Here is a 26939-nt window from a genome sequence, read left to right as displayed (position 1 = left end):
AACCTATGTAATGGAAACTTTTAGGCCTCTGTACTATGTGCCACTAAGCAGAAAGAATGTGAAGTAACTTTACATTTTATGTCTTGTCAGGATATCACAAGCACAAGTGCCTTACATGACGTTTACTCTTTGTCAGTGTGTAACAAGCTGTGAGTGCTTTACTTGATGTCCGAGGACATGACTAGATAAGATGACCCAAACTGCTTTGTCACCTCTCTGACGATGCTTGTTAAAGACCCCTGACCTCAGCTGTTGTGTATAAGTATCTGACATCTCCTGTATTCAGGGCTCACTCTTTGCACTCTGCTCCTTCTTGACTGTTTGTTGTGAGTCCATCTGCAGATGCTGAATTAAACTTACAGAAAGACAAGTTTCTGACTCTGTGTGTTTTGTCTAGTAGAAACTGCCACCACAGGAGAAAAGGACAAGCTGACTTTTGGGCCTTTTCTACTGTCACTTTTAGCCGCGGCGAGTGAAGCCATGCTGCGGCAGTTTACGTTTTCATTACCAGTTGTGTGTGTTGGCGAGACTCTACTCACCTCTGTCTCCAGGAGACCAGAGAGAAAGGTGTCTTTAAAAGTCTCTGTGTGTTCAGCTCTCAGTACTTTTGCAGCTTCTAACTGAGTCTCTGGTTTGGAGTTGGGTTTGGTTCTAGGTGTTAGGTTTCCTGCTTCCTGTTTTTACTTTAGATATCTGCTTCATTTTACTGTTTCATGTTCTCTTTCAGCCGTATTAGAAGTTGTGTGAAGTTGCTGCTCGAAAACTCAACATTTCCTTATTATGCGGCTTCATAATAAAAGTTTTTACATAACAAAATATAAGAGGATTTTTATTGTGAGGAATCTGTGTCAAATGAAATGTGTAAAAAACTGAGTTCACAGAACTTTGTTAGCAGCCTCTCTATAATAAAGCCAAGTCTAATAATACCACAGGGAGGAAGAGTAAAAGCAGAAACTGCCACAGTGAGACGTTAGATAAAGAGCTGCAAACCACAGGGGCTGTATTCACAAACATTCTGAGAACACTGTCAGAGAGCTCCTAACTCAGTCAAAAACCCTTTAGTAAGGAGTCCTAGCTTAGGAGTGATTTAGGAAACTTCTAAGAGCAACGCTGAGCAAGGAAGGGACACAAACCTTTACCTTAGTGAGGAGGCACGGTTAGCCCCCGCTGCTAGGTAGGATGCATTCTTTTAACAGATGTGATTGGTTGTCACAGACACGCCCCTTTGTGAGCCTGCAAGGTGTCGACACCCAGTGGAAATTAAATGAACTGCATCCCAATATGACACGGTGAAAGTGAAGTCATTGTTAGTGTGATCTCTCTGCTGATGGAAGGTTTAGACAGAGCCAAGTCATCACTCATTTTTCCAGATTTCCAAATGTCTCAGTGTTGATTACTTTATTTCTGGTGTTATAGCGTTAGGTGGGAAATGTGTGTGTATCCCTAATGAGATCGACCACAAACATTATCCCTGCACAATCTAATCTGTAGCATTTCATTTACTCACTGTCATCCAGCGTTTGAAGAATATTTCTCTCCTACCACTTTGTCTTTCCACCACTTCCACCTGCTGAAGACACTCTTAAAAGTCCTCCTCCATACTCCTACCAGTTTTGTTTCTATATTTACAAGGACCTAGTCTTAACTTTAAGGGGAAATTCTTAGAAAATGTCACAATACTAAGATCACTTGGAGCAACTCTTTGTACTAGGACGCTCTGTGAATACGGCCCCAGGCTCTTACTGCACCTCTGCAAACAGCTCACCTCCAACAGGTGAACTTCTTTTACCTGCTCTGCTGTGGAAAAACACATGCAGCAAAAATAACAGGGGACTTTAACTGTGGATCAGCCCTCTGCTTTTAAACATCATCACTCAAGACAAGCCGTTATCAATTAAAGACAGAGGGCTCTAGTTTCGCAGACCGGGCGAGGCGGAGGCGCAGCGCACCTGCGCTTCGCCAACTGGGTGTGGCCAGGCGGATTTTGCAAGTTTGGCACACCGTGCGCCCTGGCGCAGCTACTCCTCTTTCCCACCTCCGTCCCTCCTACCTGCGCAAGTCGGAAAGAGGGAGTGGGTTTTACACACATCACACCAATCAAATGAGCCCCTCTCCTCGCCTTTAAATGCGCCGCGCGAAGGCGTAATGAGAGTTTACTCAATTCACCATGGCAGAAGAGAGCAGCAGTGTTACACGGCCAAACTCCTCCCAGGAGGAAACTGATGTTTTGGTCCAGGATGGTTCGAATATACGGAACTGCGAGCAGACCTCCACGGGCTGATGATGCAAAGGTAGCCTGGGAGGAGGTCACTACAATTGAAAATCAATGTTGCGTTTCTCTCGTGCGTGCGCTGTCTCTCTTTCTCTCTCGCAGTCTCACTCTGTTTCTTTTCTTTTGACTTTTCTAAGATGACAGATGCTGAATATATACTCCCTATCTGATTCTGTGGCTGTTTGTGGTTGGCTGAGAGCAGCTGTGTTAATCAAATCAGGTTGGGTTTCCATTATGCGTGCCAAACGGTGCCAATCGCCTTTGATCTGACATCAGATGTGACGGGACAGTCGATATAGAGATATATTTATGTGCTGATTGTAGATAGTTGCATTGAATAGTGTTTTTTTTTTTGGGTATTTATTGCATCGTTAATGTGCCTGATATTCTGGAAACTTGCCTGTGAGGTTTTGGTGACGTGTGCGCACTGTCCGCTGGTCAGCCAAACTTCGGCTTACACAGGCTGCGCTCCGCCTGCGCTGACAGTAGACCTGGTTACAGCTGGCGAGCTTTTAGCGCACCTTCGGCGAAGCCTTTTGACACGAAACTGTCACTGCGCCAAGCTGGATCTGTCGGCACCTCCCCCTGCTGCGCCGCCACACCCATCTCAGCGCACCTTGGTCTGCCAAACTACCAAACTGAGCGCGCCTCGGGTTGCACTGCTTGAAACTAGCTCTGTGCGGGGTTCGCCACCCTGCACCACCCTGCACTGCGCCGGGAAACTAGAGCCCACACATTCAAGCAGGTAGCCCTGTTGTAATGGAAATGCATATACCTGCTGGGCTGATAGCAAGAACTAAACGAAACCAAGCCAAGCCAAGCCAAGCCAGCCCATGACTGTCGAAAAGGGGTATTTGTTGTCAGAGATGAGGTCGGGGTGGATGCATGGGTTCACAAAACATCTGAATTTGACATGAAAGGCCACTGCTCAATTCTTGTTCCAAATAGTGGATGTTTTTTAAAGCAGTGGTTCTCTGCTGGTCCAGCCACGGGGTCCAGATTTCTCCTTAGTCATTAGTTCAAGGTCCACACAGTTTCATACATTCAATGTCATACTTGGCGTTTGGCCATGTGGTCCAGCTAGTTTGCTGTCTCTGTTAAGTAACTGTCCGTTAGTCACTCACTCTACAGCAGGAATCAGCACTTCAAAATAAAAGCTCTGTGCTGGAAATTCACTGTAATTCAAAATAAACTGTATATTTTACAAACTTGAGATGTGTGTGACTCACTTGCAGTCAAGTCAGAATGGGCCAACGATCCACTTTTGGACCGTGACCCACCACTAGTTGGGAACCGCTGTTTTCAAGCATGACCGCAATCATTCAACAGCCTCAACCACATATATGTAATAGTAACCATGACAACAAAGCCCTTCACCCTTAACGAAGCACCACCCAAACCACAATCTGTCACTGAATCTAACCTGGTCGCTTCTGTGTCCAATCCTAACCAAATCTTAACCAAAGCTTTGCCACGTCATAAAACAAATATATTTTTCCAGCAGTTATTAATAACAGTTTTGAAAAGCACAAACAGATGATGTCTTCCTGTTGATAGTGACGTCAGATCCTAAGACGCCACTACGTGTTATTCCAGAGGGCATTTACAAACAATCGATTTTGTTGTTTGATTTGAAAAACGTGTTGTAATGTTATTTTAAATATCCAACTAGAATTATCAGCATGTCCAAACCTCTGTTTGATGCAGTAGGTGGGCAAAATAAAAAGCAGCCATCACAAATGCATGTGCTTGTGAAGTACTGAGCAAAAGATGTTATAAATGAGACTTGGATTATTCTGCACAAGTTGTGTGTGTTTGTAAACTGATGTTTTGATATAGTCTTTAAGTCATTAAAGGTGGTCCCCAATTAATCAGTAAATCAGTATGTTGCCATTTTCCGTGGAGACATGCAAGAAAAAACACAGCATGACTGATTCATTTACAAAGTCATTTTGTGGATTAAGTATTCCTTAAACTAAGTTTGCATGTATTCATTTAGTGTCACATTAAATCATATGAGACTAAAGTGCTAAATTTGAATTTGAATTCAATTGAATTAAAGTACTATTTCTTTAACTACAACAAATATTTTGCAGCAATTTAAAAATGTACTTAAGTCCCGGCTATTTCTGTTGTTCAACGATTCTGTTTTTGCTTCCCTTTGGCAATTTCGTTGGACTTCCCTGTACTTACAGAATTTCAGTGTTGCCATACTTGTCTCGTACATTTTAATAAAAATGTTGCCAAAAAAAAAAAAAAGAAAAAAAAAGACTGTAAGTGATCACAGGAGGGTTAACTGAGCATGTCATCACCTTTTCAATCCAGATTTATTTGTCAGTCTGTAGATTTGAAACATTTTAGTTAAATTTGCGGGATTTAAGTATTAAGTTTAACAAGGTCATTGTTGTTATAGTAACTGTGTAAATTGCTTCAACAATAAAGGCTAATTATTGAGTTTTTTTGTACTGTCTTGATCAATTGTAGACATTCCTGTGAACAGGCTGTTATTATAAACATTATATCTCATTTCTACATCTAAAGACTGAATATTTGAATCAAAGAATAATATCTGTGATCAATAAAGCAAAAGCAAAGATCAGGACAGATGTCGGACTGTTTAAAACCATTTCTGATTAAAAAAAAGTACATTTGGGGCGTCGGTGGATTAGTGGATAGAGCTGGTGCCCCACGTACAAAACTGTTGCCGCAGCGGCCTGAGTTCGAGTCCAGCCTGTGGCCCTTTGCTGCATGTCATCCACCCCCCTCTCTCTCTCTCTCTCTCTCTCTCTCCCCCTTTCACACTCGGCTGTCCTATCCATTAAAGCCCCCCCCCCCCCAAATAACACATATCTTTAAAAAAAAAAAGTACATTTCGTTTTCTCACCTCAGTGACTTCCTCATTTCAAGCGTTGCATACTGTTTAAAAAGCAGCACAACTTTTAAGGAACTTCATTTCTCCACACGTCTTTTATCGGTCTGCTCGAAAGACCTGAATAAAACGTAAGTCATAACTTATTATATGAAATATATTAAATATGATGCAAAACTCTAAAAGTGTAAACATTTAGTCATTTGTCTTCGAGTTGATAAATAATTTCAAGGTAGACAGAAAAAGACACTTTACAAAAAGGTGAAAAACTTTTTATCTAAAACTGAAAATTCTGAGCTGCCATTTTGACATTGTTACTGTTGAATATCTTTGTTGCCTGAAACAAATTGTAGTTTTGTAAATAAACAAAAAGAAAAATAACAGACACGTTTGTCACGTTTGGCTTTTACATTTAGCTTCCTCTTTTTCCTTTTTATCATTATGTCTTCTGCATCTTTAAAAAGCAGGTTGTTGTGGCCGAACGTTAAAAAGTGTCTGACATACAATTTGTTTTTGCAAATCTCTCAGAGTCAGCAGAAATACTGAACCAACATTACACTTTTGTTGGAAATGTCCATCACCAAAGTTTCATAATAGATTGGGTATTTGCAATTTATTTCATGGATCAATAAAGGAATTAAGTCACAAGCAGTGATATTATTCATCTGAGTATTAGTGTCTCAGAATCCCTCACAGGCTTCCCTTAAGCCTTTTCCACATTGATGTAAAAGAGGAAGAAGAGACAGCAAAACATTTCTCCATCTGCAACCTACTCTACAAACCTGAAATAATTAGAGATTAAACACAGTAATGTGAATTGTTCTATGTAAAATCTCCAGAGTTTCTGCCTCTCCTGACACACAAAGATGGCTGCAGCTCTGACTCTCCTTCTCATTGGCTCGGTGCTGCAAGGTGAGTCGTTTAGTCAGTATTGAAGTCAAGCATTCACACCACAATACAACAGTACCTGTAATATATACTGCAGAAAATTAAAACAGTGAGCAACAAAAGCGTCCAGCTGGTTTTTTCTTGGAACTTTAATTTGACAGGTTTTAATCTGAACATCTGGGGGAAAAACTACTGTGGGAACAATGCACAATCTTTACAGTCATCATTTTGACTTATTCTAAGAAGTATGTATAGCGCTAAGGCAACCAGTAAACAGTAAATAAATTCCTCATTAAAAGTATTCACTTGCTCTTATTCAAAGATTTGTATCTTGTGTTTCAGGTGCCCTGTGTGGAGAGTTTAAGGTCATAATACCACAGACTATAGAGGTTGTTAGTGGATCCTGTGTGACCATCCCCTGCTCCTTTGACGTGACGGCCCAGTATGAATCGAAGCTAGATAACACATGTAAAGCACTATGGAGTAAAGATGGAGCTTTTGTGTTTGATAGCAGTAAGACACAAACAACTACAAACAACGGACAACTGACAGGAAACTTGACCAAAAAAGACTGCACCACAACCCTGAAAAACATACAACCTGTTGACAACAACAAAAAATATTTTTTCAGACTGGAATGCAGAGGCCTGAGTTATACTTTTCCTGATCAAATCTCTATTGCAGTCAGAGGTATGTTTTAAACCCCATTTACTTACATTTCATTCTCTTCCCTTGTGGAACTGCTTTAATCATATTTTGGATTTATTGTTTTTGCAAACAGTATGACAAATATAGAGAAATGATTGTTTATTCAGTGACTGGTCAAAATCTACCTTCCCACCAGCTGATCCACCCAGACCGACTCTGACTCCGACTCCGTCCACACTGGAGGTGAAGAAAGGAACCTCAGTGAGTTTGACGTGCTCTGCTCCAGCTCCCTGTCTGTCTCATCCTCCAACTCTGACATGGACCCCCGGCCTCGGTGACAGTCAGGAGACACTGCAGGAGAATCAGGACAAAACTAAAGTCCAGACCTCTGTTGTCAGCTTCACTGCTTCTCACCTCCATCACGGAAAGACAATCTCCTGTACTGCCACCTACAACAAACAAGATGGCAGCACTGAGTCAGCCGTTAGCACAAGTTTAACAGCTGACATTTCATGTGAGTTCATTTGTCCTCTGCTGTAATGTATTATAATTAACATTCAAATTCTGACCTATTCTAATAATAATGTATAGCACTAAGGCAACCAGTAAACAGTAAAAAAGTCTTCACTTGCTCTTATTCAAAGATTTGTATCTTGTGTTTCAGGTGACCTGTGTGGAGTGTTTAAGGTCATAATGCCACAGACTATAGAGGTTCCTAGTGGATCCTGTGTGACCATCCCCTGCTCCTTTGACGTGGAGAACAAATATAAATTGCAGCTAGACAACACATGTAAAGCACAATGGAAAAAAGATGGAGTTACTGTGTTTGATAGCAGCCAGCCACAAACAACTACAAACAGCGGACAACTGACAGGAGACTTGACCAAAAAAGACTGCACCACAACCCTGAACAACATACAACCTGATGACAACAACAAAAAATATTCCTTCAGACTGGACTGCGCAGGCTTAGGATATGATTTTTCTGAACAAATCTCTTTTTCAGTCACAGGTATGTTTCACTTACACTTAACTCTCCTTCTCTTGTAGACCTGCTTTAATCATATTTTGCATTTATTGTTTTGCAAATAGTATAAAACTAGAGAGAAATGATTGTTTATTCAGTGACTGGTCAAAATGTACCTTCCCATCAGCTGATCCACCCAGACCGGCTCTGACTTCGTCCACACTGGAGGTGAAGGAGGGAGCCCCAGTGAGTTTGACGTGCTCTGCTCCAGCTCCCTGTCTGTCTCACCCTCCAACTCTGACATGGACCCCCGGCCTGGGTGACAGTCAGGAGACACTGCAGGAGAATCAGGACAAAACTAAAGTCCAGACCTCTGTTGTCAGCTTCACTGCTTCTCACCTCCATCATGGAAAGATAATCTCCTGTACTGCCACCTACAACAAACAAGATGGCAGCACTGACTCAGCTGTTAGGACAAGTTTGACAGCTAATATTTCATGTGAGTTCATTTGTCCTTAAATTCATTAGAATTATTAACAATATAGCTGAACTGTTCCGTTGCCTTCTACTGTTTTTGCGTTCACACACAATCACATTTAAGAGGCAGCTTAACAGTCTGTGTGGAGAGCAAGAGAGGCAGAACACATTGGCTGAAATGCAATACTGGAACCCATCACCAACATTGATGACGATTAAGCCTTTTAAAAATGTATCCACATCCACATACTGAAATGACCTGCGCAAGCAAGATTATGTCTCCTCCAGAATATCCATTGGCTAAACCAGAACCACCAAAATATTAGATGTTGCCCCCAGAGGCTTTAGAGGCGTTACTGTCATTAGATCAAAAGCTAGTTGTGTTCCAAGATTGGCCTCTGGCAAATTGAAATGTTTTTTTTTTGGCAGAGCTGTGTTCTCACTCACTGTCCATTGATGCTGCACCAAGCTTTAACTTGAGCTGAGTCAGCAAAGTGGATTTGGTAACATTCCCCTCACAAAAAAACAACACAACAACCCAAAAGGTGTCAGCACTTACATTTAACATATTCTATTTTCACTTAAAAAACCCACATTACTTTTAAACCTATAAATAATACAAGTTATTTATTCATCATTTTTCAGATTCACCCCAAAAGACCACAGTGTCAGTCCATCCATCTGGTCCAGTATCAGAGGGCAGAGATGTGACTCTGACATGCAGCAGCAGCGCCAACCCGCCAGTAAAGACCTACACCTGGTATAGAGCCAATGGAGATCAGGAGACTTTTATTGGGAGCGGAGCTGTTTTAAACATTAAAGCATCTAAAGACAACAGTCTGTTTTTCTGCAAGGCTCAAAATGATCTTGGAACTGCACGATCCGACAATAGACAAATAGATGTTCAGTGTATGTATCAAACGTTCTACATACCCAATATATGACTAGCTTTATCAAGTGCACTTACTTAATTAATAGAAAAATTAGTAGATTAATCAATAATGAAATTGATTACCAGTTGAAGCTAAACCTAAAACAAAGTCATTCTGAAATTGGTTTTCTATATTTGACAACATCAATTAGAAGATAATAATAATATTTATATTTCATTACTCATTGTTCAGATTCACCCCAAAACACCATAGTGTCAGTCCATCCCCTGGGTCCAGTACAAGAGAACAAACATGTGACTCTGACATGCAGCAGCAGCGCCAACCCGCCAGTAAAGAACTACACCTGGTACAGAGCTGATGGAGGCCAGGAGACTTTTATTGGGGCCGGAGCTGTTTTAAACATTACAGCATCTAAAGACAACAGTCTGTTTTTCTGCGAGGCTCAAAATGATCTTGGAGCTGGACGATCAAACATCAGCCAAATAGATGTTCAATGTAAGTATCACATTTCATAAGTTTTATGTTAGGTAAAGCAATATTTCAGTAAATTGACAGAAAAGTTTGACTGTTTAGTTATTAATTTATCCATCTGTTTTATTTAGTTTTTCGTACAGCTCTTAATTTGATCTGCTTATTTACTAGGGTTGGGAATCTCTCTGTGATAGACGATTCGATACGTATCTAGATACACGGGTTACGATACGATTCAAAAACGATATATTTTTAATACACAACGATTCGATACGATTCTATACAGTGTAGGAATGACACGATTCGATAGGATTCTATGGTTAACATTTGTTGATGTAGACATTAGTCATACATTATAAAATAAAGAAGCCAATTCTATAAAAGTGACATTCTTACAGTATTTTCAAATTTGTAAAAGACCACATCCCCAAGCATTGTTGCTGTATGGCACTGGCAAAAATAAAATAAAAAGTCAAACAACAACAAAATCCCATGTCAAATGTATTTATTTTTAGACATGGACCAAAAAAAGTCTTGCTGAATGAACATCATTTTGTTGGATGGGATCAATATAAAAATGAGAAGAAGTTTTAAACTTTAAGTGAAGTGAACTTTAAGTAAAATTTAAGTGTTTTAAACCTACTTGTTGTGTTGTTTTTATTGTATTGTCTGTGTTTTTGTATGTATATTATATGGACTTGAGTCTGGAATAAAGTTTATTATAACGCTGTACAATATAAACATAAAGCAGAATAAAATAATAACATGCAATGTAGGGGCAGAATCTGACATCTCCTGTTATTAGTTGATATCATGGGCTGTGATGACTAGCAGCTTATCACTGACAGCATGTCAGACTATTTCTCTGTGTTTGCTACACTCTGTGTTTGTCATTTATAAAAAGATAAATCACTTTTCTATAATACATCAATGATATTTCAATGGAATAAAATACTTATTGACTCATTCATACTTAAAAAACATCATCAATAAGTGATTAACATAGGGGGGATAAAAATAAAATAAATAAATAAAATAAAAATCAACCAGCCACCCTCCTCCTCTGACAAGTAAAGAACAGTCCCAGTGTTTCCCATACATTGACGAGACTATAGTGGCCCGCCATAGTTTAATTTCCCCCGCCATAGTCTCCAAAAATCAGCCAGATATAAAATGCCTCTGGTAAATGAACAACACTCTGTAGGAGTGGCTGAAGCGCCGTCAAAAATAGACCCGGCCCGTATTTTTAGCGGAGTGGAGCGCCAATCCGCTTCTAGGCTGTGGCTAGGAGCGTTGCGGCGCTTCTGGTGGAGCAGCTTATATTGACTTGAATGGCCGCGATTAGCTCCAGCACCCGCGCCTCGGCCAGCTCGCGCACGCGACGGATCCAGTGGGTTGCCATAAATGGGCCTGTCCCAGAGGCATTCAACTACCAGAGGGCTTTTGAATTCTTCTTTTTGAAGCTGTGTAAAATGCTCTGATTCAGGGTGCTGTACTTGCAAATCGTGAGGGAGGGAAGCAGTAATTTGTGTCTGTTTGTGTGTAATTAATTTGAGTCTTACCTTTTGTTTTCTTTTCATATTGCGTATTTTGTATTGTTTTGCGTATCTGTAACTGTGTTTGTTAGTGAGAGAGAGAGAGAGAGTTTTAAAAGAATATTTTGTCTGCACATGATTTAAAATCATAAAATAGCCCTGCAGAGGCAGATCAGTACGTTAGTCATTTTTCTTTTGATTACTGAAATGTTAAACCACTAATCCTTAGCCATATTTTAAGTGTAACCCTTCACCATAACATACCACTAGTGTTTTTATCAGTAAAAATCAGGGCTGGACTGGCATTTTTGGCCATGGCGGCCCACTATGATTGGTGATATGCCATACGTACACACTACGCTGTTACCAAAATTAAAATAAATCTCAGTTGTACCCTACGTGCCCTGGAAGAGAGTACCAAGGCTAGAAAATCAATGTGTTCATTCACTTCTCATATATCCATCAGTGGTTTATCCATCAGTGTACCACAGTAAACCACAATTCTTGTTATTTGAATGACAGAAATATCGGATCTTAATGAATGGCGCAACACGGAAGCATGATTATGTAATAAAACAGGTGTTTATTTTAGGATCCAGGTGGTGAAGGGCTGTGCATGCACAATGTCCCAATAGGGGACAGCCCTCCATTCCGAAACCCCGTCGTTCCGAACGACCCCCACTCCGAAATTGATTTCAAGTCCATATCGAGTTTCCTGCATCAACCACTGCCGCCCACTCTCCGGCCGCACTCGTACAATTCTGAAATTCGTTGTAGGCTACTACAAAAGCTTGAAATGAACATTCAACTCATTGTTTTTTATTGAAAATATGTCACTGTCTTCATTTATTATGTATAATTTCTCTAGCAGCAAACACACTTAAAGGAGACGCTTGTCAAGTCTTTTATATGTGCGCTGTCTGGTGCTGAAATCCCCGCTGCAGCCGCCGCTGCTGCTGACAGCAGACTGGGGGAGAAAAAAAAAGACATTTCTTCGCTCTGTGCTTTCAGAAAATAACCAGGATTAGGGGAAGAAAGACCAACGGTCTGTACAGCAGTCCCACTGTGTTTGCCAGGGCATACCAGGCTGTGTGATTATGCACAAAGATTGGTTTAACGCATTGGAGCAATTTCATACAATTTTGGACATTTAACGTGATAAACTAATTTCAATTCAACATGGCCATTTGCTTAGAGGATTCAGCTGAAGCATAATGAGTGTTATATGTCATTTAGATGAAGTATTTGCTTGTTTTGTGGTTAATTATGCACGTGATCCGTTTGACTCCATCATGCGTCCCTGCAGACACGGGCAAAAGGGTCAATGCGCAGCCTCCGTTTACTTTGCGTCCGTCTCGTTCATTGAACTTTGTTCAAACACGGTTGGCATATTCTGCCATCATAACTTGGCTCTCAGAATTCACCAGATTGATGCCTTTAAATCAAATATATACAAAATACAAAGACAAAGCACGCCCCCGGACCCCCCTAGAAGGTTCGGACCCCCCGCCATAGTCTCCAAAAATCCTGTGGGAAACAGAGTCCCTAAAGTGCAGTGAGGTTTGTGGAAATGTGAACTGCTCGTTTCTCCTCTGACACGTCACATACCAGTGTGCTGCCAGGGCTCGCCTGGTATTTCTGGGTAGTCATGACACCGACGAAGACTTCTTGGACCTGGAGCTGGGCTTGTCAGTCGCCGGTAAGCCGTTATCATGCACCGCCGTATTTGACAGCAATACGTATTTCTGTCTGTGTCTGTGACCCCGCGTTCAACCCACAACCGGCAGGATTCGCCATTAGTTTCTGCTGCGGCTTGACTGCTCCCTGGTTTATCCAACCAGCATTAGCTTCTGTTCCTCATCTCCACCAGTCAAGCTGGCGCTGATGTTTATATCCATTATCATTGTCAGTAATGCCTGCTTCAGAGCATGCCGCCGGCTCTCGCGTTGTTTTCGAGATGCAAACTGTTAAAGTCAGTCAACCGATTGCTAGTCTCGCGATACCCGAATCCATGACTCTACAATCGATTCATCTAAGGATTCATGGCTGATTCGTATCGATTGAGGAGGCTGCTACCGACGTAGCCGTATCTCTCGCTTGTCAAACCGGATATCCGGTCGTATCGGTTAATCGTTCCCAACCCTATTATTCACTGCATTAATTTAGACATTTTATTACTCAGTCTCTATTAAGACTTAATGTGACATTGTATTATACATATTTATTTAAATAAACACTTATAGAGAGATTAAACTTCACACTAAGAGGTGTTTCTAATATTTGATCTTCCCTCAAAAGGAGGAGACAAAACAGTAAGGAACTTTGGTCATGTGATAACATGCAACTGCATATGGAGGAAGATTAAAACCATGACTGTTCATGTATGGTCTTTGGTGTCCGATGTGGTGGCCTCCTTGATCTTTCTACATCTGTCAACTGAGTTCTTGTCAATGGCTCTGACTCCCAGTCGATGCTGTGATCGGTTTCTAAGTGATATAATTAATTCTTTATTTTTTTAACTATGCATTGATATAAATTTGCCAAATTTAGTCCATGTTTCCACAGTCCCTTATCTGTATAGAAGACAATATGGGACAAAATTATAAATACTTGAACAGATAAATACATATGTTACTAGTTAACTCGGTCAGTTCATTATTCCTGTAGTAATGGAACATTTCATTTGCATCACTTTTCAACAATTATTTTTCTATCAGTACATTTTGTATTTAATTTTTGCAAACTTGAATAAATTTAACTTTATTTGACTCTAACCTTCTAAAGTCTGTTTTCTCTACATGTGTTTCAGTTTCCCCACAGATCCTGCCCTCATCTCATTGTACCATAGCTGAAGCCCAGCTCAGATGTTCCTGCAGGACTGTGGGAAATCCTTCTCCCACTTTACAGTGGTATTTGGACGGGTCACCTGTCAATCACTCTTTTGCAATAAGCAACCTAAGTGACACAGGTCTGACGAGCAACCTTACTGTGGATCAACCACAGGAGAAAAATCTTTCCACCCTGCTCTGCCGCAGCTCCAACTCTCTTGGATCTGCCAGTCGACATTTTTGCGTCAACAGCATTGAGCCTCAAACATCTGCACAAAGTCAAGGTCTGTTTTACTGATTAAGTGACAGTGCAGTCTATGTATCAAATGTCAAACCTTCATAATGTATACCTGACAGGTCTAGCTTTATTTAGTGGACAATGTTTTCACTGTTTCATAAATGCAACATTCAAACAGAGCTCTGAGATGTAGATTATTATATATATGAGACTGATATTATTATTTGGTTATTTCTTATGACAGTTCTTCTCTTGGCTGTTGCTGGTGTATCTCTCTGTGTGAACGTCTTCTTCACAGTCTGCATAGCGTTGCTTTGGTATGTTTTTGCACTGGATGATACTTGTTGGTTCAAAAGCTCTGCTCATGAACAGCAGCACTTCAATATAAAATATATTCACATGGATATGTATATCCTGACTTTTTCTTTTGTTCCTCAAAGGAGAGCCAGACAGCATGTGAAGCCGAAAGAAGAGGACAGAACGTACATGTCAGTGAATCGTAGAGACATGTCTCCAGAATATGATGTCATTGCCCAAACAACTCCAAAATGACGATGTACACTTCCACTGATGATGATCTTGATAAGTATCAGATAACTTTACTTAAGTATTTCTTGTCATTATTATATTGAGGCAAACAAGAAAAGTGATATGAGTGTTTGTAAATACATTTTCTACAGGGTGGTGGGCACAAAACCAATTTTCAACATAACAAATACTTCCTCTATAAAGTGTGTAATGCTCCTTTTGGGTTCAAAGTTCATCAGAGGTGATTTTTTGTTTTTTTGTTTTACTTTTGTTGATGTTAAAGCTCTCCTGATCAAGAGCAGTACATTTTATTTGAAACAAAAAGCAAATTTTTTGAATGAGGAGATGTCCGAGTCTTTCTCATGACTGGCTTCATGGGAAGTGACAGAAGAGTGTGAAGCCAATTAAGAGGACAAAGGACAAACTTCAGACCATCCTGCCAAGAAGAATGACAGCACTCGTAGAGGCTGTGGTAATTATGGTGGGAGTGAAATGGAAATTATTCATATAATCAAAAAGGTAATCAACAATATAATATAAATTAAAATAAATATTTTTAACCTATGTAATGGAAACTTTTAGGCCTCTGTACTATGTGCCACTAAGCAGAAAGAATGTGAAGTAACTTTACATTTTATGTCTTGTCAGGATATCACAAGCACAAGTGCCTTACATGACGTTTACTCTTTGTCAGTGTGTAACAAGCTGTGAGTGCTTTACTTGATGTCCGAGGACATGACTAGATAAGATGACCCAAACTGCTTTGTCACCTCTCTGACGATGCTTGTTAAAGACCCCTGACCTCAGCTGTTGTGTATAAGTATCTGACATCTCCTGTATTCAGGGCTCACTCTTTGCACTCTGCTCCTTCTTGACTGTTTGTTGTGAGTCCATCTGCAGATGCTGAATTAAACTTACAGAAAGACAAGTTTCTGACTCTGTGTGTTTTGTCTAGTAGAAACTGCCACCACAGGAGAAAAGGACAAGCTGACTTTTGGGCCTTTTCTACTGTCACTTTTAGCCGCGGCGAGTGAAGCCATGCTGCGGCAGTTTACGTTTTCATTACCAGTTGTGTGTGTTGGCGAGACTCTACTCACCTCTGTCTCCAGGAGACCAGAGAGAAAGGTGTCTTTAAAAGTCTCTGTGTGTTCAGCTCTCAGTACTTTTGCAGCTTCTAACTGAGTCTCTGGTTTGGAGTTGGGTTTGGTTCTAGGTGTTAGGTTTCCTGCTTCCTGTTTTTACTTTAGATATCTGCTTCATTTTACTGTTTCATGTTCTCTTTCAGCCGTATTAGAAGTTGTGTGAAGTTGCTGCTCGAAAACTCAACATTTCCTTATTATGCGGCTTCATAATAAAAGTTTTTACATAACAAAATATAAGAGGATTTTTATTGTGAGGAATCTGTGTCAAATGAAATGTGTAAAAAACTGAATTCACAGAACTTTGTTAGCAGCCTCTCTATAATAAAGCCAAGTCTAATAATACCACAGGGAGGAAGAGTAAAAGCAGAAACTACCACAGTGAGACGTTAGATAAAGAGCTGCAAACCACAGGGGCTGTATTCACAAACATTCTGAGAACACTGTCAGAGAGCTCCTAACTCAGTCAAAAAACCCTTTAGTAAGGAGTCCTAGCTTAGGAGTGATTTAGGAAACTTCTAAGAGCAACTCTGAGCAAGGAAGGGACACAAACCTTTACCTTAGTGAGGAGGCACGGTTAGCCCCCGCTGCTAGGTAGGATGCATTCTTTTAACAGATGTGATTGGTTGTCACAGACACGCCCCTTTGTGAGCCTGCAAGGTGTCGACACCCAGTGGAAATTAAATGAACTGCATCCCAATATGACACGGTGAAAGTGAAGTCATTGTTAGTGTGATATCTCTGCTGATGGAAGGTTTAGATAGAGCCAAGTCATCACTCATTTTTCCAGTTTTCCAAATGTCTCAGTGTTGATTACTTTATTTCTGGTGTTATAGCGTTAGGTGGGAAATGTGTGTGTATCCCTAATGAGATCGACCACAAACATTATCCCTGCATAATCTAATCTGTAGCATTTCATTTACTTACTGTCATCCAGCCTTTGGAGAATATTTCTCTCCTACCACTTTGTCTTTCCACCACTTCCACCTGCTGAAGACACTCTTAAAAGTCCTCCTCCATACTCCTACCAGTTTTGTTTCTATATTTACAAGGACCTAGTCTTAACTTTAAGGGGAAATTCTTAGAAAATGTCACAATACTAAGATCACTTGGAGCAACTCTTTGTACTAGGACGCTCTGTGAATACGGCCCCAGGCTCTTACTGCACCTCTGCAAACAGCTCACCTCCAACAGGTGAACTTCTTTTACCTGCTCTGCTGTGGAAAAACACATGCAGCAAAAATAACAGGGGACTTTAACTGTGGATCAGCCCGCTGCCTCTAAACATCATCACTCAAGACAAGCCGTTATCAGTTAAAGACACACTTTCAAGCAGGTAGCCCTGTTGTAATGGAAATGCATATACCTGCTGGGCTGATAGCAAGAACTAAACGAAACCAAGCCAAGCCAAGCCAAGCCAGCCCATGACTGTCGAAAAGGGGTATTTGTTGTCAGAGATGAGGTCGGGGTGGATGCACGGGTTCACAAAACATCTGAATTTGACATGAAAGGCCACTGCTCAATTCTTGCTCCAAATAGTGGATGTTTTTTAAAGCAGTGGTTCTCTGCTGGTCCAGCCACGGGGTCCAGATTTCTCCTTAGTCATTAGTTCAAGGTCCACACAGTTTCATACATTCAATGTCATACTTGGCGTTTGGCCATGTGGTCCAGCTAGTTTGCTGTCTCTGTTAAGTAACTGTCCGTTAGTCACTCACTCTACAGCAGGAATCAGCACTTCAAAATAAAAGCTCTGTGCTGGAAATTCACTGTAATTCAAAATTGCAGTCAAGTCAGAATGGGCCAACGATCCACTTTTGGATCACGACCCACCACTAGTTGGGAACCAACTGTTTTCAAGCATGACCGCAATCGTTCAACAGCCTCAACCACATGTATGTAATTGTAACCATGACAACAAAGCCCTTCACCCTTAACGAAGCACATATCTCCTAAAAAAGCCCACCCTGGATCCAGAGGTGTTAGCCAACTATAGACCAATATCTAATCTTCCCTTTCTTTCAAAGATCCTTGATAAAGTAGTCGCAGACCAGCTGTGTGATTTTCTCCATGATAATAATTTATTTGAGGAATTTCAGTCAGGATTTAGAGTGCATCATAGCACTGAGACAGCACTAGTTAAAATTACAAATGACCTTCTGATTGCTTCAGACAAAGGACTCGTCTCTGTACTTGTTTTATTAGATCTTAGTGCGCGTTTGACACTATTGACCATCAAATTCTGCTACAGAGACCGGAACACTTAATTGGCCTAAATGGTTCTACACTAAGCTGGTTTAAATCTTATTTATCTGATCGTTTTCAGTTTGTTCACGTTCATAATGAGTCATCCTATAGTAATCCTATTTACTCTATATATGCTTCCTTTAGGTAACATCATTAGAAATCACTCTGTAAATTTCCATTGTTATGCGGATGATACTCAGCTGTATTTATCTATGAAGCCAGAAGAAAATAATCAATTAACTAAACTTCATAATTGCCTTAAAGACATAAAAACCTGGATGAGCACCAATTTCCTGATGTTAAATTCAGACAAAACTGAAGTTATTGTTCTTGGCCCCAAACAACTCAGAGACTCTTTATCTGATGACATAGTTTCTCTAGATGGCATTGCTCTGGCCTCTAGCACTACCGTAAGAAACCTCGGAGTAACATTTGATCAAGATTTGTTTTTTAATTCTCATTTAAAACAAACCTCACAGACTGCATTTTTTCATCTGCGTAATATTGCGAAAATTATGCCTATCCTGACCCGAAAAGATGCAGAAAAATTGGTCCACGCTTTTGTTACCTCTAGGCTGGATTACTGTAACTCTCTATTATCAGGTAACTCTAGTAAGTCCTTAAAAACTCTCCAGCTAATTGAATGCAGCAGCACGTGTACTAACAGGAACTAAGAAAGAGATCATATTTCTCCTGTTTTAGCTTCTCTGCACTGGCTCCCTGTAAAATCCAGAATTGAATTTAAAATCCTACTGTTAACTTATAAAGCTCTAAATGGTCAAGCTCCGTCATATCTTAGAGAGCTCATAGTGCCATATTATCCCACCAGAACACTGCGCTCTGAGAACGCAGGGTTACTCGTGGTCCCTAAAGTCTCCAAAAGTAGATTGGGAGCCAGAGCCTTCAGCTATCAGGCTCCTCTCCTGTGGAATCATCTTCCTGTTACGGTCCGGGAGGCAGACACCGTCTCCACATTTAAGACTAGACTTAAGACTTTCCTCTTTGATAAAGCTTATAGTTAGGGCTGGCTCAGGCTTGCCCTGTACCAGCCCCTAGTTAGGCTGACTTAGGCCTAGTCTGCCGGAGGACCCCCTATAATACACCGGGCACCTTCTCTCCTTATCTCTCTCTCTCTCTCTCTCTCGTATTCTATTACTGCATCTTGCTAACTCGGCCATTCTGGATGTCACTAACTCGGCTTCTTCTCCGGAGCCTTTGTGCTCCACTGTCTCTCAGATTAACTCATATCGCAGCGGTGCCTGGACAGCGTGACGTGTGTGGTTGTGCTGCTGCTGTGGTCCTGCCAGATGCCTCCTGCTGCTGCTGCTGCTGCTGCCATCATTAGTCATACTTCTACTGTTGTTATACACATATGATTATTGTCACATATGTATACTGTCAGATATTAATATATACTTCCAACATATTGTACCACAGTAGCCAGAACTATAATTATAATATTATTACTTTCATTAATGTTGTTGTAAGCTACTGTCATTACCTGCATCTCTCTCTCTCTCTCTCTCTCTCTCTCTCTCTCTCTCTGTCTCATTGTGTCATATGGATTACTGTTAATTTATTATGCTGATCTGTTCTGTACGACATCTATTGCACATCTGTCCGTCCTGGAAGAGGGATCCCTCCTCAGTTGCTCTTCCTGAGGTTTCTACCGTTTTTTTTTCCCCATTAAAGGGTTTTTTTGGGGAGTTTTTCCTTATCCGCTGTGAGGGTCCAAAGGACAGAGGGATGTCGTATGCTGTAAAGCCCTGTGAGGCAAATTGTGATTTGTGATATTGGGCTTTATAAATAAAATTGATTGATTGATTGATTGATTGACATATTTGAACCCAAACCACAATCTGTCACTGAATCTAACCTGGTCGCTTCTGTGTCCAATCCTAACCAAAACTTAACAAAAGCTTTGTCAGGTCATAAAACAAATATATTTTTCCAGCAGTTATTAATAACAGTTTTGAAAAGCACAAACAGATGATGTCTTCCTGTTGATAGTGGCGTCAGATCCTAAGACGCTACTACGTGTTATTCCAGAGGGCATTCACAATCGATTTTGTTGTTTGATTTGAAAAACTTGTTGTAATATTATTTTAAATATCAAACTAGAATTATCAGCATGTCCAAACCTCTGTTTGATGCAGTAGGTGGGCAAAATGAAAGTACTGAGCAAAAGACGGTATAAATGACACTTGGATTATTCTGCACAAGTTGTGTGTGTTTGTAAACTGATGTTTTGATATAGTCTTTAAGTCATTAAAGGTGGTCCCCAATTAATCAGTAAATCAGTATGTTGCCATTTTCTGTGGAGACATGCAAGAAAAAACACAGCATGACTGATTCATTTACAAAGTCATTTTGTGGATTAAGTATTCCTTAAACTAAGTTTGCATGTATTCATTTAGTGTCACATTAAATCATATGAGACTAAAGTGCTAAATTTGAATTTGAATTCGATTGAATTAAAGTACTATTTCTTTAACTACAACAAATATTTTGCAGCAATTTAAAAATGTACTTAAGTCCCGGCTATTTCTGTTGTTCAACGATTCTGTTTTTGCTTCCCTTTGGCAATTTCTTTGGACTTCCCTGTACTTACAGAATTTCAGTGTTGCCATACTTGTCTCGTACATTTTAATAAAAATGTTGCCAAAAAAAAAAAAAAAAAAAGACTGTAAATGATCACAGGAGAGTTAACTGAGCATGACATCACCTTTTCAATCCAGATTTTTTTGTCAGTCTGTAGATTTGAAACATTTTAGTTAAATTGGCGGGATTTAAGTATTAAGTTTAACAAGGTTATTGTTGTTATAGTAACTGTGTAAATTGCTTCAACAATAAAGGCTAATTATTGATTTTTTTGTACTGTCTTGATCAATTGTAGACATTCCTGTGAACAGGCTGTTATTATAAACATTATATTTCATTTCTACATCTAAAGACTGAATATTTGAATCAAAGAATAATATCTGTGATCAATAAAGCAAAAGCAAAGATCAGGACAGATGTCGGACATTTCTGATTTTAAAAAAGTACATTTGGGGCGTCAGTGGCTTAGTGGATAGAGCAAGTGTACAAGGCTGCCCGGCCCGGGTTCGAGTCCAGCCTGTGGCCCTTTGCTGCATGTCATCCCCCCCAGCCCCCCGTCACACATGTGCACCACAGTGACTTCCTCATTTCAAGCGTTGCAGACTGTTTAAAAAGCAGCACAACTTTTAAGGAACTTCATTTCTCCACACGTCTTTCATCGGTCTGCTCGAAAGACCTGAAGAAAACGTAAGTCATAACTTATTATATGAAATATATTAAATCATCAAAATTGCTTTTAAATATGATGCAAAACTCTAAAAGTGTAAACATTTAGTCATTTGTCTTCGAGTTGATAAATAATTTCAAGGTAGACAGAAAAAGACACTTTACAAAAAGGTGAAAAACTTTTTATCTAAAACTGAAAATTCTGAGCTGGTTTTTTTGACATTGTTACTGTTGAATATCTTTGTTGCCTAAAACAAATTGTAGTTTTGAAAAAAAAAAAAAACAAAAAAGAAAAAAAACAGAAAAATAAATAACAGACACTGTATGTTCGTCACTTTGGCCCGTTGCATTTAGCTTCCTGTTTCTCATTTTTAGCATTTTGTTTTCTATGTCCTTTAAAAAGCAGGCTGTTGTGGCTGAATGTTAAAAAGTGTGTGACATACAATTTTTATTTTTTTTGCAAATCTCTCAGAGTCAGCAGAAATACTGAACCAACATTACACTTTTGTTGGAAATGTCCATCACCAAAGTTTCATAATAGATTGGGTATTTGCAATTTATTTCATGGATCAATAAAGGAATTAAGTCACAAGCAGTGATATTATTCATCTGAGTATTAGTGTCTCAGAATCCCTCACAGGCTTCCCTTAAGCCTTTTCCACATTGATGTAAAAGAGGAAGAAGAGACAGCAAAACATTTCTCCATCTGCAACCTACTCTACAAACCTGAAATAATTAGAGATTAAACACAGTAATGTGAATTGTTCTATGTAAAATCTCCAGAGTTTCTGCCTCTCCTGACACACAAAGATGGCTGCAGCTCTGACTCTCCTTCTCATTGGCTCGGTGCTGCAAGGTGAGTCGTTTAGTCAGTATTGAAGTCAAGCATTCACACCACAATACAACAGTACCTGTAATATATACTGCAGAAAATTAAAACAGTGAGCAACAAAAGCGTCCAGCTGGTTTTTTCTTGGAACTTTAATTTGACAGGTTTTAATCTGAACATCTGGGGGAAAAACTACTGTGGGAACAATGCACAATCTTTACAGTCATCATTTTGACTTATTCTAAGAAGTATGTATAGCGCTAAGGCAACCAGTAAACAGTAAATAAATTCCTCATTAAAAGTATTCACTTGCTCTTATTCAAAGATTTGTATCTTGTGTTTCAGGTGCCCTGTGTGGAGAGTTTAAGGTCATAATACCACAGACTATAGAGGTTGTTAGTGGATCCTGTGTGACCATCCCCTGCTCCTTTGACGTGACGGCCCAGTATGAATCGAAGCTAGATAACACATGTAAAGCACTATGGAGTAAAGATGGAGCTTTTGTGTTTGATAGCAGTAAGACACAAACAACTACAAACAACGGACAACTGACAGGAAACTTGACCAAAAAAGACTGCACCACAACCCTGAAAAACATACAACCTGTTGACAACAACAAAAAATATTTTTTCAGACTGGAATGCAGAGGCCTGAGTTATACTTTTCCTGATCAAATCTCTATTGCAGTCAGAGGTATGTTTTAAACCCCATTTACTTACATTTCATTCTCTTCCCTTGTGGAACTGCTTTAATCATATTTTGGATTTATTGTTTTTGCAAACAGTATGACAAATATAGAGAAATGATTGTTTATTCAGTGACTGGTCAAAATCTACCTTCCCACCAGCTGATCCACCCAGACCGACTCTGACTCCGACTCCGTCCACACTGGAGGTGAAGAAAGGAACCTCAGTGAGTTTGACGTGCTCTGCTCCAGCTCCCTGTCTGTCTCATCCTCCAACTCTGACATGGACCCCCGGCCTCGGTGACAGTCAGGAGACACTGCAGGAGAATCAGGACAAAACTAAAGTCCAGACCTCTGTTGTCAGCTTCACTGCTTCTCACCTCCATCACGGAAAGACAATCTCCTGTACTGCCACCTACAACAAACAAGATGGCAGCACTGAGTCAGCCGTTAGCACAAGTTTAACAGCTGACATTTCATGTGAGTTCATTTGTCCTCTGCTGTAATGTATTATAATTAACATTCAAATTCTGACCTATTCTAATAATAATGTATAGCACTAAGGCAACCAGTAAACAGTAAAAAAGTCTTCACTTGCTCTTATTCAAAGATTTGTATCTTGTGTTTCAGGTGACCTGTGTGGAGTGTTTAAGGTCATAATGCCACAGACTATAGAGGTTCCTAGTGGATCCTGTGTGACCATCCCCTGCTCCTTTGACGTGGAGAACAAATATAAATTGCAGCTAGACAACACATGTAAAGCACAATGGAAAAAAGATGGAGTTACTGTGTTTGATAGCAGCCAGCCACAAACAACTACAAACAGCGGACAACTGACAGGAGACTTGACCAAAAAAGACTGCACCACAACCCTGAACAACATACAACCTGATGACAACAACAAAAAATATTCCTTCAGACTGGACTGCGCAGGCTTAGGATATGATTTTTCTGAACAAATCTCTTTTTCAGTCACAGGTATGTTTCACTTACACTTAACTCTCCTTCTCTTGTAGACCTGCTTTAATCATATTTTGCATTTATTGTTTTGCAAATAGTATAAAACTAGAGAGAAATGATTGTTTATTCAGTGACTGGTCAAAATGTACCTTCCCATCAGCTGATCCACCCAGACCGGCTCTGACTTCGTCCACACTGGAGGTGAAGGAGGGAGCCCCAGTGAGTTTGACGTGCTCTGCTCCAGCTCCCTGTCTGTCTCACCCTCCAACTCTGACATGGACCCCCGGCCTGGGTGACAGTCAGGAGACACTGCAGGAGAATCAGGACAAAACTAAAGTCCAGACCTCTGTTGTCAGCTTCACTGCTTCTCACCTCCATCATGGAAAGATAATCTCCTGTACTGCCACCTACAACAAACAAGATGGCAGCACTGACTCAGCTGTTAGGACAAGTTTGACAGCTAATATTTCATGTGAGTTCATTTGTCCTTAAATTCATTAGAATTATTAACAATATAGCTGAACTGTTCCGTTGCCTTCTACTGTTTTTGCGTTCACACACAATCACATTTAAGAGGCAGCTTAACAGTCTGTGTGGAGAGCAAGAGAGGCAGAACACATTGGCTGAAATGCAATACTGGAACCCATCACCAACATTGATGACGATTAAGCCTTTTAAAAATGTATCCACATCCACATACTGAAATGACCTGCGCAAGCAAGATTATGTCTCCTCCAGAATATCCATTGGCTAAACCAGAACCACCAAAATATTAGATGTTGCCCCCAGAGGCTTTAGAGGCGTTACTGTCATTAGATCAAAAGCTAGTTGTGTTCCAAGATTGGCCTCTGGCAAATTGAAATGTTTTTTTTTTGGCAGAGCTGTGTTCTCACTCACTGTCCATTGATGCTGCACCAAGCTTTAACTTGAGCTGAGTCAGCAAAGTGGATTTGGTAACATTCCCCTCACAAAAAAACAACACAACAACCCAAAAGGTGTCAGCACTTACATTTAACATATTCTATTTTCACTTAAAAAACCCACATTACTTTTAAACCTATAAATAATACAAGTTATTTATTCATCATTTTTCAGATTCACCCCAAAAGACCACAGTGTCAGTCCATCCATCTGGTCCAGTATCAGAGGGCAGAGATGTGACTCTGACATGCAGCAGCAGCGCCAACCCGCCAGTAAAGACCTACACCTGGTATAGAGCCAATGGAGATCAGGAGACTTTTATTGGGAGCGGAGCTGTTTTAAACATTAAAGCATCTAAAGACAACAGTCTGTTTTTCTGCAAGGCTCAAAATGATCTTGGAACTGCACGATCCGACAATAGACAAATAGATGTTCAGTGTATGTATCAAACGTTCTACATACCCAATATATGACTAGCTTTATCAAGTGCACTTACTTAATTAATAGAAAAATTAGTAGATTAATCAATAATGAAATTGATTACCAGTTGAAGCTAAACCTAAAACAAAGTCATTCTGAAATTGGTTTTCTATATTTGACAACATCAATTAGAAGATAATAATAATATTTATATTTCATTACTCATTGTTCAGATTCACCCCAAAACACCATAGTGTCAGTCCATCCCCTGGGTCCAGTACAAGAGAACAAACATGTGACTCTGACATGCAGCAGCAGCGCCAACCCGCCAGTAAAGAACTACACCTGGTACAGAGCTGATGGAGGCCAGGAGACTTTTATTGGGGCCGGAGCTGTTTTAAACATTACAGCATCTAAAGACCACAGTCTGTTTTTCTGCGAGGCTCAAAATGATCTTGGAGCTGGACGATCAAACATCAGCCAAATAGATGTTCAATGTAAGTATCACATTTCATAAGTTTTATGTTAGGTAAAGCAATATTTCAGTAAATTGACAGAAAAGTTTGACTGTTTAGTTATTAATTTATCCATCTGTTTTATTTAGTTTTTCGTACAGCTCTTAATTTGATCTGCTTATTTACTAGGGTTGGGAATCTCTCTGTGATAGACGATTCGATACGTATCTAGATACACGGGTTACGATACGATTCAAAAACGATATATTTTTAATACACAACGATTCGATACGATTCTATACAGTGTAGGAATGACACGATTCGATAGGATTCTATGGTTAACATTTGTTGATGTAGACATTAGTCATACATTATAAAATAAAGAAGCCAATTCTATAAAAGTGACATTCTTACAGTATTTTCAAATTTGTAAAAGACCACATCCCCAAGCATTGTTGCTGTATGGCACTGGCAAAAATAAAATAAAAAGTCAAACAACAACAAAATCCCATGTCAAATGTATTTATTTTTAGACATGGACCAAAAAAAGTCTTGCTGAATGAACATCATTTTGTTGGATGGGATCAATATAAAAATGAGAAGAAGTTTTAAACTTTAAGTGAAGTGAACTTTAAGTAAAATTTAAGTGTTTTAAACCTACTTGTTGTGTTGTTTTTATTGTATTGTCTGTGTTTTTGTATGTATATTATATGGACTTGAGTCTGGAATAAAGTTTATTATAACGCTGTACAATATAAACATAAAGCAGAATAAAATAATAACATGCAATGTAGGGGCAGAATCTGACATCTCCTGTTATTAGTTGATATCATGGGCTGTGATGACTAGCAGCTTATCACTGACAGCATGTCAGACTATTTCTCTGTGTTTGCTACACTCTGTGTTTGTCATTTATAAAAAGATAAATCACTTTTCTATAATACATCAATGATATTTCAATGGAATAAAATACTTATTGACTCATTCATACTTAAAAAACATCATCAATAAGTGATTAACATAGGGGGGATAAAAATAAAATAAATAAATAAAATAAAAATCAACCAGCCACCCTCCTCCTCTGACAAGTAAAGAACAGTCCCAGTGTTTCCCATACATTGACGAGACTATAGTGGCCCGCCATAGTTTAATTTCCCCCGCCATAGTCTCCAAAAATCAGCCAGATATAAAATGCCTCTGGTAAATGAACAACACTCTGTAGGAGTGGCTGAAGCGCCGTCAAAAATAGACCCGGCCCGTATTTTTAGCGGAGTGGAGCGCCAATCCGCTTCTAGGCTGTGGCTAGGAGCGTTGCGGCGCTTCTGGTGGAGCAGCTTATATTGACTTGAATGGCCGCGATTAGCTCCAGCACCCGTGCCTCGGCCAGCTCGCGCACGCGACGGAT

General features: G+C 39.9%; 1 protein-coding gene across 1 annotated transcript in view; it reads left to right on the top strand.

The window, feature by feature from the left end:
* LOC117266103 (uncharacterized) overlaps positions 1-26939 on the top strand; it is a 60325-nt gene that overhangs the window by 25103 nt on the left and 8283 nt on the right. The window contains exons 7-16 of the mRNA XM_078171750.1: positions 6372-6719; positions 6874-7191; positions 7342-7689; positions 7832-8143; positions 22439-22786; positions 22941-23258; positions 23409-23756; positions 23899-24210; positions 24834-25097; positions 25313-25576. Coding sequence (XP_078027876.1) covers positions 6372-6719; positions 6874-7191; positions 7342-7689; positions 7832-8143; positions 22439-22786; positions 22941-23258; positions 23409-23756; positions 23899-24210; positions 24834-25097; positions 25313-25576 — 3180 coding nt within the window. The remainder of the gene's footprint in view (positions 1-6371; positions 6720-6873; positions 7192-7341; positions 7690-7831; positions 8144-22438; positions 22787-22940; positions 23259-23408; positions 23757-23898; positions 24211-24833; positions 25098-25312; positions 25577-26939) is intronic.

The sequence above is a fragment of the Epinephelus lanceolatus genome, chromosome 10 (genome assembly GCF_041903045.1).
Source record: "Epinephelus lanceolatus isolate andai-2023 chromosome 10, ASM4190304v1, whole genome shotgun sequence".
Classification (NCBI taxonomy): Eukaryota; Metazoa; Chordata; class Actinopteri; order Perciformes; family Serranidae; genus Epinephelus; species Epinephelus lanceolatus.
Note: the sequence above shows the minus strand (reverse complement) of the source record. Positions and strands in the feature narration are given on the sequence as shown.